At 34.8% G+C, this 16,973-nt stretch overlaps 1 protein-coding gene across 3 annotated transcripts in view; it reads left to right on the top strand.

Annotated features, from left to right (window-relative positions):
• DPP8 (dipeptidyl peptidase 8) overlaps nt 1-16,608 on the top strand; it is a 67,382-nt gene extending 50,774 nt beyond the window's left edge. For all 3 annotated transcript variants that reach the window (XM_027851803.1, XM_027851804.1, XM_027851805.1), the window contains exons 15-20: nt 141-286; nt 7,612-7,758; nt 8,954-9,106; nt 10,323-10,465; nt 11,303-11,414; nt 12,404-16,608. In XM_027851803.1, coding sequence (XP_027707604.1) covers nt 141-286; nt 7,612-7,758; nt 8,954-9,106; nt 10,323-10,465; nt 11,303-11,414; nt 12,404-12,526 — 824 coding nt within the window. In that variant the 3' untranslated portion in view covers nt 12,527-16,608. The remainder of the gene's footprint in view (nt 1-140; nt 287-7,611; nt 7,759-8,953; nt 9,107-10,322; nt 10,466-11,302; nt 11,415-12,403) is intronic.
• Nucleotides 16,609-16,973: the final 365 nt, after the last annotated feature.

Here is a 16,973-nt window from a genome sequence, read left to right as displayed (position 1 = left end):
GTGTGTGTGTGTGTGTGTGTGTGTGTGTGTGTGTGTGTGTGTGTGTATGTATAGTTTCTTCTTGTCCAGAAGGAACATGGGATTTCAGTGTCCTATATAAATACTCTTTGAAGTTAAGGTTGTGTTTTATTTGCCCACAGGTCCTCTTCCTGACTACACACCACCAGAAATATTCTCATTTGAAAGTACTACAGGATTCACATTGTATGGAATGATGTATAAACCTCATGATCTACAGCCTGGGAAGAAGTATCCCACTGTGCTGTTCATCTATGGTGGTCCTCAGGTAGGGGTGTCACTTTCAGTAGTCAAGTTGAGTAAGCTAGGATTTTGTCTATATGTCTAGTGTCTTGAATCCTCTTAGGTTTGAATGTGTTAGTATGTGCTTAATAAATATGATGGATAAGTGAGTTGAAGTTTAAGAGATTTGATTTTGTCAATTTATTCATTATTAACTAGGCCTCAGACGTGTGCATATAACCAGAATTGCAGAAAACTGATTTATAAGCGAATTTATCAGTGTATTAATTTACCATGAAAACTATGACTACCAAATGGACTAGAATATATGTGTCAATCAGCAAGCATGATCTCATCTCAATAGGGAAATTTATTTATAAAATTGATTAAAATTAGAAGATTTTTTTTTATAATATAGAGTCAAAGCAAAGGGATTTGGATGTTGTTAGAAGATATTTTCAGCAAGTTCAATAGCCCAGTGAAATTATCCTCCCACCCTAAGGAAATACCTGCCAAATAGCTTGGAATATTTAGTACATGCTTTCTCTCAGTTCTAGATGAACAATAACCAATTCTCACTCTTAAGTTCTTCTTTGTCTAGATTCTTTGTTGTTGTTGTTTGAAGGTTATGTTAACACCACCCACATTTCACAGCATTAAAGGAAGAGTGAAAACAAGTATCAGTGTGTAGCAATAATATCTGGCTTATAGGTATTAGATTTCTTTTAAATGTTTGTTCTTTCTTGTGTATACTCTATTTTTTCTAGCTCCTTTCCTTTAGTAAAAATAATATTTGCCACAAAAATTTTCATGGGGACAGAGGATAAGAATGTAGTTATTGTATCTACGCTTCAGTATACATTTGTGATGTCATCATGAGATTTTTCCCCTCCACTGGTACAAATCATAGCCTAATAGTGCTTTTTCATTTTGCCCTTGCCTATGTCCTTCCTTCCATAAATCCTCCATACAGAATCTGTCATTGTGCTAGAGGCTGTCAGCCAGGTTTTCTAATATTTCATGAATATCTATGCAATATTTGTACTGTTCACCCTTTTAATTCCTCACTTTGGCATGTAATAAAACCAACTCTGCTAATTCTTTGCCCTTCTGATGAGAACCTATAAGTTATCTTTCCATTTAGCTACCATTTCTTCTTCTTTTTGGGGGGGCTTTGTTTATAGTGAGAATGGGAGATAGATGTGGTTCATTTCCTCCTATGGTATATCAAATTGTTGATCATTGGATACTTATTTCATATTAAGAGTAATAGCAGCTAAATATTTTTAGATGGTCTAAAGCCTGTGCAATTTTTAGCACTTTATTCCACCACCTGAATCCTATTTTTATAATCCCTCCATTGTCTTCACTGTGGAAGTGGAATGGGATTGCATAGGTTTGAGTGATATTTTACATTTTAAATTTATATTATATATTTATTATATTATATATTTTTCTGTATTATATATTTCATAATTTATATTATATTTCATGAGTCACCGAAGTCAAAAAAATTATCTTTTAGTGGCCAACCTGCTGGTGATGAACTTGTCCTTCCTTCGCAAGGTTGGTCTTTAGGCAGCAGGCACAATCTGTCGCTGGCAGTGTACTCAGAACTTTCCTAACCTGGTAGAGTTTGCCTCTGCCATGGCCTCTAATCTATGATGAAGCATCAAAGTAAGCCTTTCATGGAGGTATCATATCCAAATTTGGCAGGGGGAGGGGGAGGAGATTGACTGTATTATTTCAGGGTTTTATACTATCCTTTTTTCATTTGAGGAAAAAATTATATTTTCTTTTTTCCAATATGTTTTATTTTAAACTTAAATACAAAATAAGAAAAGAGAAACAAATGTAATACTAGAACTAAAATAATACAATAAGAAAAGAAAAAAAAGCATTGCCATGTGCACAGTAGAACGCAAGAGAGGATCCAAAATATACAGCGATAAATTTCCATTTCAAGAAAGCCTATGTAATAAATACCACCCATTGTGTTGAGAGCTGTCCATCTTTTCTTTGCTTCCTTGTAAGTTTTCTTTTATTCTCTGTTGTAAACTTTTTACTTTGTTATTTTTTCCTCCTCCCCCCTCCCCAGGCTACAGTTAAGTGTGGACACACATACATACACACACACACACAAACACACGTACATGTATACATACACATATAGACATATACACACATATACCCGTACATACATACACTTACTTACATATACATATACTTAGATATCTGTAATTATACTCATATATAGACATATACATTCATATGTATCTATGTAAGATCAGACTATACTTGTTTGTCTTCTGTTTTTCTGAGGGTGGATAACCTCTTTCTTCATAAGTCCAAGTCTTTCCATGTTTTTCCAAGCCCACCAACTCATCATTTCCTACAACACAGCAATATTCCAACCTTATACCGTCTAGTTGTTTTAAATAGGCCTAAACAGCATTGATAAATATTGATGAATACTACCCATAGTGTAGTTTTCCTATTTTTCTCTTTTAATTAAATGTATTTTAGCCTTAACTTTGTCCGACATCATGATTACCATCCTTATTCCTTTTTCCCTAACAAATTCTACTCCTGATCTTTATTTTGTTTGTGCATATCTCTTATTTCCTAACCCTCCTGACTGCTCTTCTTTACTTCTACCCACTATCTTGCCCTCCTATTACTTAATCTACACCCCTCCAAGGGTCTCTCCCTTATCCTCTCATTTCCATTAATCTAAACACCCTTTGATACCCACCCCCTTTTAATCAATTCCCTCACCCTCTCCTCCAAAGATCCCTCCCTTATCCTTTCTCCCTTCCCTATCCCCTTAGTGTTTTATTTCTTTCTGAATTTAGAAGACTTTTATACTCTTCTAGATATATTTGTATTGTTCCCTCTTGAAGACATTCCTGATGAAAGAAGGTTTCCAGAACTACCAGCCCTCCTCCCCCATCTAATTCCTCTGTGTTGGTTCTTCCTCTCATACCTCATTTGTATAAGATAATTACTCTTTTTAGCTGTTACTAAATGGTTTTACTTTTTAAAATCATATCATACTCAGGTCTACCCCAATCGTTTTTTACAAACTACCCAATTACTAGTAACAATCTTAGACATATATTTTATATTTCCTCATAAAAAATGTAAAGAGTCTGTCCTTATTGAGTCCCTTGTAATTAGTCTTTGGTGTGTACCTTATATTTCTCTTGGCTCTTGTATGTCAAATCTTCTATTAAGTTCAGGGTTTTGTTCTTTTCTTTTAACAAAATCCTTCTGACAATTGAGTAAATGTCCATTTTTTTCATTCAGGATTATGCTTACCTTTGCTGGGGATGATATTTTTGGCCAGAACCCCAGTTCTTTTGCTTTTTGATATGTAGTGCTCCAAGACCTGTGGTCTTTTAGTATCGCTGCTGCTAGGTCTTGTGTGATTTCTGATTGTGGCACCACCATATTTAAATTATTTTTTCTTGTTGCTTGTAATATTTTATCCTTGAGCCAAGGGTTTTGGAATTTAACTATGATATTCCTGTGGGTTTTCCTCATAGGATCTCTTTTGGGTGGTGATTGGAGGATTTTTTTCTATTTCTCCTTTCCCCTCTTGTTCTAATGCTTCAGAACAGTTTTGTTTAATTATTTCTATTTAACTATTTCTTCTAATTATTATTATATCAAGATTCTTTTTTTGATCATAGCTTTTAGGTTTTCTCTTCCTGAGCTATTCTTCAGATCAGTTGTTTTTCATATGAGATGTTTCACATTCTCTTCTATTATTTCATTCTTTATATTTTGTTTTATTATTTCTTGGTCTCTTATGACTTTGCTGGCTTCCCTTTGCCCAATTCTGATTTTCAAGGAGTCATTTTCTTCCTTAAGATTCTGGATCTCTTTTTCTAATTGGTTGACTTTCTTTTCATAATCTTCTTTTTCTTGGATTTTTCTTCTTTTTCTTTCTTTCTTTTCTTTTTTTTTTTTTTTTTTAGTTTTTCCTCAATCTCTCTCATTTGATTTTTAAAGTCTTTTAAGTTCTTCTATGAATTCTTTTTGGGCAGGTGACCATTTGATGTTACTCTTTGGGGTAGAAGAGGGTTTCTTTGCTTCAGTATCCTCCTCTGAAGACAAACCCCAGTCTTCTGTATTCCATAGGAACTTTCTGTGGTTGAATTCTCTCTCCTTTGCCTGCTCATTTTTTTTTTACTTGTAGCAGCTTATTTTTTGTAATCACCTCTAGCCCTGGGGTTTGAGGGATGGTGTCTCTGGCTTCAGATCCTTCGGTTCTCCCCTCTGGTGTGGAACCAAAACCAAGACCTCCAGCCTCCAATAAGTGCTCACGGCAAGCAGTTTCTTGCCCCACTGCTTCTGCTCCTACCAGGCGTGTGCCGGTTCCTTCTTCCCCAGGGCCGTGTCTCAGCAACACAGCTGGCTCTGGCATTTCTTGTCAGCATAGGTTCCTTCAATCTTCCCTGGCTCAGATGCCCAACTCCCCTCACTGACTTGGGAGTAAAAGTTCCTGTGGCTGGGGTTGAGGCTGCCTCTTAGCCCAGCTAACCCAAGGGCTTGCCTCTTGTTGTTTAAGTGGAACTAGCCTGGAGGTGTTTATTCTTCATAGGGACCAAACTGCATCCTGGGATTTTTCTTCAGATCTTCTCCAATTGTCCCTGGAGGAACACTGTTCTCTGCCCCTACTCTTATTTGTTTTTACCACTGTATGTTTGCCTTGAGGCTCTATTTTATCTTGTTTATGGGGGAAATCTGGAGAGCTTGGGATTTTCTGATGTACTCTGCCATCTTCCTAGAATCCTCTCTGAAAAATTATATTTTCTTTACTCATTTATTTGTACATTTTGCAATATCCATTTGATAGTTAATCACATATTTCTTCACAAATTTCTTATATCTTACTAAATTATCTAGCCCTTTCATAATTTTTTGACTTTTCACTTGTTTATCTTGTCTCCCCAAGCCAGTAAATGTGCTCCTCAAGGGCAAAGACTATTTTTAATGTTTCTTTGTATCACCTCTAATACCACCTGTTTTATATGCAGGAGGCTTTCAATAAATGTTTGTTATTGATTATTTCTAGTGCCACTTCCTAATTACTTCCTGGCTCCTCTGTGGGGTTATATTTATTTCAGTCACTTTCCTTCTGGTTCATATTTACCAGAACTTTGTTTCTAATGAATTCTCTAATGCCCTTCTTCATTCTTTGAGCCTCCTGAACTTTTTGTCCATACAATATAGCATTCATATCGCTACATGCTACTCTTATTCTAGGGAAGTACTAACACATATTTTACTCTCATAGACTTGTCACTTTGAAGTATGAGACAGAGAAGCAATTAAATTATTTTCCTTTCCTGAAATTGAATGAATAAAAAAGGCATTTATTAAGTGCTTACTATGTTCCAAGAACAATGTAAATGCTGCCTTTAAGGAGCTTATGTTTTAATAGGGGAAGATAACCCCTATAAGGAGAGTGGTAGCCAGGGAGAGGGGTGTTTTGGATAGAGAAGTCAGAGAGAATGGTGGTTGTTGCCATAGAGCAAATGATTGACATGACCTTTACAGCAATGCTAGTGTTGATATTATTACTGTTCTCAGAACTAGAGTTTGAGGTGTTGGGGAAAAAAGGCTATGTATATAGCAGCATGGCATGAAGAAAGTCAGAAAGTGGTATGGTAGACTAAAACCAAAATACGATAATGTGAATATTCCCAATCCAGAGCCAAAAGATGGGAGTTTAAATTCCAGTAGAAAGTGGAAGCTGTAGCTGCAGATAACATGGCATAGAGAGAGCCAAGAAACTGACATGGTCACATGTCAATTCACAATTGCTCTTAAATATGTGAAATAATTCTCACTGTTATTGGAAAACTTTAAGGCCAAAAATAGAAACCTTAACTATCAGCATTCATTTTAATGCTATTTAATTTTTTCCCCAAGTACTATATAATCTTAAAAAAAGTTTGTTTTATTAATGCCTTTTGTTTTACATCATAACCATTTCCAGTTATATCACCATCCCCCAAGAATGCTCTTTTATAACCACAGAGACAAGTATATTTAACCAATGTAGTGACTGTATCTGATGGAATATACCGCTACCACCATTCTCCTTTAAGGAGGGAAATACATTTTATCATCTATTCTCAAGGAGGAATACTTAGTATTACAGTTATTCAGAATTTGACTTCTTTGGGGGGGATTCTTTTTGGTTTACATTGTTGTAGTTATTGTGTATATCGTTCTTGTTTCTTCTTCACTCTATATCAGATCATACAAATTTTCCCGTGTTTCTGTGAATGTGTCATATTGGCTGTTTCTAATGGCACAATAATATAGTATTACATTCATGTGCAATGTTGTAATGATGTGAAGAGCAGCTAGGTAGTACAGCAGATGGAGTGCCGGGCCTGGAGTCAGGAAGAACCTGAGTTCAAATGTGACCTCAGACACTAGTTATATGACCCTAGGCAAGTTACTTACCCCTGTTTGCCTCAATTTCCTCATCTGTAAAATTAGGAAATTCCTGAAATAAGAGATGGCAAACCACTCTAATATCTTTGCCAAGAAAACCTTAAATAGGGTCACAAAGAATTGGACACAACTGAAAATGACTAAACAACAACACATTCCTATATGACAATTTGTTATGCCATTCCCCAGTTGGTGTCACCTACTTTGTTCCCCTTTTTTGCTACCACACAGTGTTTCTCTGACTATTTTGATACATATGCATATGGAGCCTTTCTCTTTGGTATATGTGCTTAGGAGTGGAGTTGCAGGGCCAAAAGGTATGAACAGTTTAGTGACTTTTACTGCGTATTCCAAGTTGTTTTCCAGAATAGTTAGACCACTTCATAGCTCCATTAATAAATGTATATTACTGTGCCTGTCTTCTCACATCCACTCCAACACTGATTATTTCTATCTTTTATCATCTCTGCTGACTTGATGGGTGTGAGGTGAAACCTCAAAGTTGTTTTAATTTATATTTCTATTATTAATGATTTGGAAATTTTTTTCATATGGTTTTGATAGTTTGCAATTTTTCCTTTGACAGCTCTTTGTTCACATCCTTTAACCACTTACTTATTGGAGAATGATCCTTGGTCATATATTTATGCTAATTCCTTATATGTCTTGGATATGAGACTTTTATCAGAGATATTTGACTTACAGATTTTTTTTCCTCACCTAACAGTTTTCTCTCCTTATTTTTAATTTACTTTTAAAAAGTACTTAATCACATAGCAAAATAGTATCAACAGCAATTTAAGCAATTTAGTTATTTGAGTAGTCATACTTGCTTCATTCTTTTGCATATAAATTATTTTGTAGAATTTGACTGATGTTATATTTCTTTCTCAGGTGCAGCTGGTGAATAATCGGTTTAAAGGAGTCAAGTATTTCCGTTTGAATACGTTGGCATCTCTGGGTTATGTAGTTGTGGTAATAGACAACAGGGGATCTTGTCATCGAGGGCTTAAATTTGAAGGTGCCTTCAAGTATAAAATGGTGTGTGTGCAAGAAAATATTTGCCTGTTAAACATCTTGATGCATTGTGTGGCATTGGTCAGTGTAAAACCCTGAGAGTAAAAGAGAGACAGAGTAGGAAGCTGGTGATTAATAAAACATATTAATTCATTTCATCTTGTTTGGAACCTTAGAGATATAAGACAGAACTACTTAACCTAATTTGTAGAAGTATCCCTGACTTCTGATTTTCAGAGTTTGAGATTAAAAGTAACATTGCCAGTTTGCAGCTTCCTATATAATACCAAGAAGAATGTTTGAGCTTTGTCCTGTCCACTGCAAAGAGGGAGGGAGACCAGCTGATCAATGTCTCCTTGTGATAAGCTTTTTTCTCTCTACAGGAAGCTTAAAATGCTACCTTTTAGAGATGCTCCCATGTTATACCTGCTGCATTTGGGAAACAAGAAACTGATGTTCCTTTTGCACAGTAAGACAGTTACGATATTTGCCAGTGTATTCAACATGCTGAGTAGGACATGGTGACTTTTTCTTAAGGTCAATTCTTTGACCTTATGTTGTACTTTCATGTAAGACTTCTTTCTGGCTTAGAAAATTAAATTTTATGTCCTGGCATACCATATCTCTCTGAAAGTATTATGTTTAATGAAAGGGATAGAGATTTGGGAAACAGCAAGTTGGTGCCTCAATTATGACTCGCTTTTCTTACTTTTCAAAATAATAGAGGTATTAGCCTAGAGAAAAGTCTAAAGGGTGACTTATTTCCTTTCTTTGGGTATACGGAGGCTTGTCACAAGGAAGACTTTGACCAACTGATCTCCCTCTTCACAGAGGAAGAAGAAAAGAAACTCAGATAGCTGTGACAAGGAAAGTACTTTACAGGTATACAAAAAAAGTACTTTGCAATTATAGGGGTAATTAAATACTAGCAGAGTCTTCTTAAAGGAAGTTATAAAATTGCCACATATAAAGAAGTTTTTCAGATTGATACCATTACCTTCCATTTAGCTGATCACAGAATTTAAGAACTAGAATAGACCATAGAGGTCATGTAGTCTGATACTCTCATTTCACATTTGACAAGATTAATAATAATACTATGATTCTAAAAAAAAAAATAAAGGACAGATTCCGTTTTAAAAACTGATAGATTTTAATAAGCTATGCTGTAACACTTATAATTAAACACTAACAATGAAATGCACTTCTTTTCTTTCAGGGTCAAATAGAAATTGAAGACCAGGTAGAAGGACTTCAGTATCTAGCATCTCAGTATGATTTCATTGATTTAGATCGTGTGGGCATCCATGGCTGGTCCTATGGAGGATACCTCTCTCTGATGGCATTAATGCAGAGGTCAGATATCTTCAGGGTATGTGAATTCTTGTAGACTTGTTTTTGAGACACAAATAAAAATATCTTTATGGCTTAGGGATAGAACATAGGGCAGAATTCTTCTAAATGAAGGATGGCATTTAATTTTTTCCCTAAGTACTATGTAATCTTAAAAGAAAAAATTTATGTTTCATTAATGCCTTTTGTTTTACATCATAGCCATTTCCAGCTATAATACCCTCCCCCAAGAATACTCCCTTATAACCACAGAGACAATTAAGTATATCTAACCAATGTAGTAACTGTATCTGATAGAATATACCACATAATTAAATGCCTTTTTTTTTTGTTTTAGAGACTCAGAAAAGCTGTAAAATATCAGAGGTTTATATATGTTAACTTTCCATAAGGTATATAGCCATATGATTTGTCAATTTTTGACAACCAATTATTATTAGAAAATTTTGACCACAAAGGCTTAAAAAAAATTAATGAGAAGTTTTTAAAATAGCATGACCTATAGAAATCAGATATCATGCATAATGATGTAATTAATAACAGCAGAATATTTTTATTCAGCCATCAATATAAATTCAAATGACTGGCATGATTTTCACTGGCTACTACCTGTGGACAGGCTCAATAAGATATTTAAATATAAAAGTTTATGTGGCATCCATAAAATTAAATGATTTAATATTTAAATATAGCCTTTTGTTGTTTTAAGCCAGCAGAGCTACGAGGGACTTTAAAAAAAAATCATAGCAAGAGCCATGAAACTGAAAGCAAGCTACCAAGATTACACAACTGTCAAGTAGTAAAGTGAGGATTTGAACTCATGTTCTCTGATTCCAAATTTTCCTTTACTTGATAATGCTGCATTCCATACACAAAGCTTATGTATGCAAGATGCTTTCAGCATATACCCTCTTAATTAATTTTTCTAGTAATAGAGATGGATTTGCAATAAACCATCTACAGTTTCTTTTTCAGTCACCCTTTTGACTAAATAATATGCATTTGTAAAATGATTGATCCAAGAGAAGAATGCATTATGTGCCTGAAAAACGGAGAAACTAACTGGCCACCCATGACTTGAAATAACATTTACAACGTGACTATCTAAGCTAACTAGAACTAAAATCCATTATGTACAACATGAGAATAATTTTAGCCTATTCATATGCAGTTGTAAGTATTCATTGCTAATCCTTTCCTGGCCCACATTTAATTATGATTGTTGGTTTGTATAGGTTGCCATTGCTGGAGCTCCAGTTACTCTGTGGATTTTCTATGATACAGGATATACAGAGCGTTATATGGGTCACCCTGACCAGAACGAACAGGGCTATTACCTAGGATCTGTGGCCATGCAAGCAGAGAAGTTCCCTTCTGAGTAAGTGTAGTCTTTTAATCAATAAGCAAAATTTAAAAATTAAATTTTTATTTTAGGGCCAGTTTTTAATAGTTTGATGGAAATACTAGTCCTGGGACAGAGGGAGGGAGGAACAAAAAAAAAATAAAATAAAAAGTGCCCAGCAGAGAACAAAAGAAAAACTAGAAGTACAGAAAAGCTGGGTAGCTTTGAAAACAATGTGTAGTATTTATTACACAGGTTTTTTTGAAATGGAAATTTATTGTTTTATATTGAATCCTCTCTTATGTTCTGCTGTGTCCATGGAAATGGTTTTTTTCTTGTTTTGTATTTAAGTTTAAAATGAATAAAAAATTATTTTAAAAAGGAAATACCAGTCCTAAATGGTCAGTGTTAACAAAGTGATTTTATAGAGTTCTAAGATAGTAGCTTTTACTTACTTGAATAATCATTTGCATAATTATAATCCTGTTCATGTAATTTATTTTCTTCTACCTATGATTAAAGAAATTAAAGACAAAATTCTACTAAAATGGAACAAAAAAGATGTTAAAAGGTTTTTATACAATATTGCATAACTGCCCTATTCCTGGAAAAGGGTATGACTGATAATATGTCTGGTTTCACAGCCAGTTTCTCTAAAGGAAATTGTACAGACCCACCCTCTGTTTCGTTCTTGATTTTTTGCCCCCTAAGACAAGGAAGCAAGTTAACATAGTGTGATTTTGAAGTTAAATTGTTAGAATTTGATCATGATACATGAGGAAATTTGCAGTAATTAGAGCTATATATTAAATTATGTGACTCACTTAAGCATTCCAGCATATCACCCAATACTCTATGTTTTGTCTTTTCCAGACCCAATCGTTTACTGCTATTGCATGGGTTCTTGGACGAAAATGTTCACTTTGCACACACCAGTATATTACTGAGTTTTTTAGTAAGGGCTGGGAAGCCATATGATTTACAGGTAAGTTCCCATGCACCATCTGCATTAAGATATGACAATATCATATGATTGTCAATTTTCCTGGGTAAGAATTCTGTGCTACTCTTTGGCCTTACGAGCTCAAGATTTTTAAATAAGACATGATGTGAAAAGTAAATGGTATGTCCTTGCATTCTGATAAGAGTAAAAGGTTATGTTTTTAGCTCTGGTCTACTATTTATGAGAACCAAAAGGATAGACATGGTTAAATGCCTCCAATTTAACAAAAATTGAAACTTGGTTAAGGTTGTGCTGAGAAACTTGACTATCTAGTTCCACAGCTCAATGTTTTCTTACTCAGTTTCATTCTTTGTAAACACAGAAATGGCAGTAGGCAGTCAATTTACTGTTCTTTTCCTTTTTTTCTTTTAGTAGGTTGAGGAAATGATGCTTGATTTCATGGTTGGAAAGGCAATTTTTTGATATCATAATCTTTTAGTTCTTTCTTCCCTACTTCACCATTAACATTGATTCGTGTAGTCCAGAAGTCAGAAGGTTATCTCTTCTCAAATAAACAAGTTGTCATTATTTAAAACCCACTTCTGAGTAGTGAGAGGAATAAGTTTCTTTCTTACATATCCTCATTCTACTACTTACACACATATTCACATGTGCCCTTGAGCATATCTGCTTTTTTATTCCATTTGTTGAATTGTCATGGGCATTTGTGTTTGAGGAAATAGTCTGAATTATCTAATTGCAGATAAGTAGGTGTTTTTTCTCTTAACTTAATGATAAAGGAAGTTGGAAGAAGAGGGGATGTGTCAGAAAACTGGATGAGATGAAAAGCTTTTTTTATGGATCTCTAATGACTGTGTGTATGTGTGTGCATGTTTGTAACCTCTCTGTAAGGCTACTCTTCTTGCATGTTGTTAATCTTGTTAGACATCTGTTGGGGGAGATTTTAAAAGAGATTTATAGTTATTAACTGCTTGTCCTTTGTATTTTGTGATATTAATTTTTATTTTTAGATCTATCCTCAGGAGAGACACAGCATAAGAGTCCCTGAATCTGGAGAACATTATGAACTGCATCTTTTGCACTATCTTCAAGAAAATCTTGGTTCACGAATTGCTGCTCTGAAAGTGATATAATTGTGACTTTTGTGGAACTTTGGTACATGGCTGCTTAACCAAATAAGGAGGTTTAATCTGTAGAAAATATAGAGAACTGATCATCACATTTTGGTGCCTGCTACATAACATCCACTTCTGAAAGTAAATTTGGTGCCATACAGGAATCTACAGTACATGAATAGCAACCTCATACCTTAACTCACACAAAGAATTGAACAATGTAAATTTCCATGGGACACAGCAATACCATGAAAATTACTGAGAGAAGCTAAAACATTTGCAGCACATATCAACACCATCATATTTCCACCTTTTAAAAGCATTGTAAGCGTCATGGATTTAATTGGTGTATTTTTACATTATATTTGAGTTTGTTACATTATGGTAATATTAGGTGATTGGTTCACTACAATTCCTGAATCTCTGGCTAATGACAAATTTGATAGCACTTAAGTGTAATTGAATAGCTTATGCTTCATTGCTTGGGGTGTGTCCAGCATGTTAAGTACTAATCACTATTAAACCTATGACTTAACCAATTGTTAATGATTTTAAGGAATAATTCCTAGTGGCCTCCTAAAGATACTTACTTTGGTTTATTCAAGTTCTTCCCAGTTTTTCAGTGAGTTTCAGCTGTGTCTAGTAAAAAAAAAAATACTAATTTTTCTTTGATGATATGACAAGATGGGTTTTACCTGATTTACTTTCACATAAAGCAGAGTAACTGTATTTGTAGCATGGTTTTAACTAATCTTATGGTATTAATAATTATATGCAGATTAATTTTAAATTGAATGACAATAACTTAAATATTTGCAGGCTGTTTTTTCCTTTAGGAAAAGAAAAGTATATTTTCAGTTTTGTTCTTCAGAAAATATGTTGGTACCCAATTTTCCATATACCATTTCCTTATATTGAAATGTTCTAGATTTGACAGAGACAAGGGAAGGTGGGGGGCAGATGGAAGGGAAACATAGGGAGGTTGGAGTGGGGATATGGATCTTTTTTAGCCCAAAGTATAAGTGCCACTTGGCTGGGAAAAGTCATGAAAAAAAATTGGAAATGAGATTTTAACTTGTAGAATATTAACTAGGAAAACCAAAGTAAAATAATCACCCCCAAGCCAGCATAATCCTAAACTGACTATATTCAGGAGAATTCTTTTTAAATTTTTTAGAAGCAAATATTTACATTCCCTCCTTTTTAAGTGGTTCAATGAGCACAAAGAGCTTTTTGGAAACGGCAAGCTTGAAGTAGAAATTTAATTTTCCAACAGATTTCTTTATCATAAGTTGAACCCCTTAGTGATGCATTATTCTCTTCCTCATTGTTCAAAATTTGTGTATAATTTCCAATTTTAAGTTTCCTTAAAATAAACTCTGATAATGAAATTATTCTGGTTTACCCCTAACATTTGAATGTTCAAGGGTTTTCATATGCTTTCAGGTACTGATTGGGTTCCCACTGGAGTGTTGAGTTAGAAGGGCAGAATTTTCTTCATGCTAGAGGACCTGGATAAGAGCTTAGCAGGAAGGAAAACTTAACTTTAAAAACCTACCTAGCCCTGCTAATCATAGGCGTTGATGTTTTCTTGGGAAGAAGTTACCGTACTTATGAGCAAGAGTCCCCAGAGAGAATGTGGAAGTTTCTTTTGCTTATCACATATTGACTGTAGATTTTTGTCTACAGAGCATATAGTTGTCACAAAGACTTTATCTTTGTGGCTAGTTTTCACCTTATGACAAGAGGGGGTAAGAAATGAGAGAAGCCAGAAGTGATAATGTACCAATGTTGGTTATTCATTTGGGAAAATTCTTTCCATATTTTGATTGTAGTGTATATATACACCTATCTCTCTCTGTGTATATTTATCATATATACATATATCACATATATATGTATATGTATATATGTACAAACTTACATGTTTAATATCCTCCCACATCTAGATTTGTTTATATTCTTTTGATTTGGGTAACTTCACACCCCCGAAACGCAAGAAAATATTTCCCCCTGTGACTTGAGTTTTACTTGATGAGGGAGATGCATGTTTCTGTACCAATAATAGTCTCCAAGGATCTATGATCATTGCACACAGTGTGCAGAGCAGAATGGGTATTCAGTAGTACCACAAGCCAGTGGACAAGTATTCATTTTAAATCTCTTACTTTGTAAGGCTGCCTGTTTACAATGGCACCTCTTGCTTTGCCAAAAGAAAAAAACAAAATACTCAAATGTTACTGCATACTGTTCTAGTGAAACACACGGTTCCTTTTTAGTTCTTCCCTTTTTCCCATCCCAATAAATAAAGAAATTGGAAGTTCTCATTACAACTTCTAAGCACTGTTTCCCTTCTTTACCAGTGAAGAAATGCTGTCACGTTGGCAGCCATACTATGAACATGACTGATTTTTTTTTCAGAAAGGATACTATGCTGTTGCTAAAGGAAGTGGACACTCATGGTTACAAAGTTAGCAAGCAATGGAAAGCTCTACCAAGATTCACTGGTAACATTAACTATGAGGAAAGCAACTCATCAAGTGGAAGTTTAAAACAAGGAGCACATTTGGTGAGAGCCAAAAAGCACTGGGGTTAAAAAGCAACCTGGGTTATTCATTGTCTTGATAAATTCCCATGGTCATTACTGAGTATAGTTATTTGAAATAACTCTGAAGACTCTAATGGGTGAAATTTATACTATGCTGACTTAGAAGAGATAGTGATGTGTAAGCAGGAAATCCTCTCCCCACAGTTAAGTATTGACCACCTTTTCTCACTACAAGAGACGAGTATGAAGAACATCTAGCAGCTCTACATTACTTGTAAGAACAAGGAGTAAAGGCTGCTCTTGAGGACAGCTTCCTCCTCTCTTCCATGGCCTCAGTTTGAAAATTTTTCCCACAGGCAACAAAAGGGAATGAATCCTGGTCTTACCACCACCATACCAGCTTCCTGACCTTTTTAAGAATTCTATTTAATTGTTGCATGTTGCCAGTGTTTAGATTTTTCTTTTTGTTTTAGATTTTGTTCTATTTTCTACTTTTCTTTATATAATATCTTTTTTCATGTTTTAGAATTATTCTCCTAATAAAACTCATAAGTTCCAAGAAATATGTAGGAAAAGCAAACTTCAAATACACACACACATACATTATATATATATGTATACATATATATATATATACACATATATACAGTCTTATTTCACCTATTTGAGCACCTTTTTCTTTAATAAAATAGTACCTAAATGTGGAGAAGGAAATGGCAAACTACTGCAATCTCTTTGCCAAGAAAATCCCAAATGGGGTCACAAAGAGTCAGACATGACTGAAAAACAACTGAGCAAAAATTTTTTTTCCCTACTCCAAATTATATGCTAAGGATGCTTATTAATGAAGTTGTACTAATTAGCATGTGAAGTTGTTAAATATTATTAAAGTCATTCTGCCAATTAAAATGTGTTTTACCTGGTAATAGGAACATTAGAGAATTGATAATTCACAAGATTGGCTGCTAATAGCACAAGATTGGTTGCTCATGATCTAGAAGCCCATCTACCTGACCTATTAACTTAGAAAACAGAGCCAGGACTAGTCCTAATGGAAGTCTGAAGGATAGCTAGCCCTTCTTGTGATACAAAGGGGGAGAAAAAAGATATAAGAAGAACCTTCCTCCACCCCAACTCCCAGCCAAGGATATTGGGATAATTTAATACAAAATGCCTTCCCAGTTTCCTTCTGGTTCTCTGAGTGTCAGTACACATGCATACAATTTCCAAACTGATCGATTCTACAGACCTTCAGGATGAAGAAACAGTAGTGTTTTGGTTAGGTTTTTTTCCCCCTTTTCTTTTGTGGTTGTTCAGCACAATTAGAGTTCAGGTGTTTAATTTTAGAATGTGAAGTGCCTACTGTTTTAAGCATTGACTTGTACTAACAGAATTGCATGTCTCCCTCCAGTAAGTTTCCCTATTTCTAGCTACATGGCTTTTAATCATGTAAAGTGGAAACATTAGTTTTGTTGTGCTTTATTACAGATCCTTTTGTTGGAATAAAGATGCTGCTAAAATAAATTGAATTAAATGTTTCTCCCCTACCCCATTTTAAAGCTCCCAGTGTCATCTCTCCCCAAATTCCCTCTCTTTGATTTAATAGCTTGTATTTAAGGATGAAATTAAATCTCTAGTTTCAGCCTTCAAAAGTAACATTTTGAGGTTAGTGGGAAGAGGAGAAAGAGGCCACTTTGTGAAGAATTACACAGGTTTTTAAGTATTAAAATTAGTCAAATCTCTGCATTAATTAATGTGTGAAGCCTAGAGGGAGATGTACAATGTTGCTTTCAAGCTGCAAATTGTTGCTTTCAAGTTTCAAATTGTTCTCAGTAACCACCAGCTGGTGCTGCTGAGCGAGGAAAGATACTGCTTTGGAAATCAGCAGGCACAAGCTGTGTTTGTAGAAAGCATCTT

This window comes from Vombatus ursinus, unplaced genomic scaffold (assembly GCF_900497805.2).
Source record: "Vombatus ursinus unplaced genomic scaffold, bare-nosed wombat genome assembly UNPS02009205.1, whole genome shotgun sequence".
NCBI classification, from domain to species: Eukaryota; Metazoa; Chordata; class Mammalia; order Diprotodontia; family Vombatidae; genus Vombatus; species Vombatus ursinus.
The sequence above is the reverse complement of the archived record's forward strand: the minus strand, read 5'-3'. Positions and strand labels throughout refer to the sequence as shown.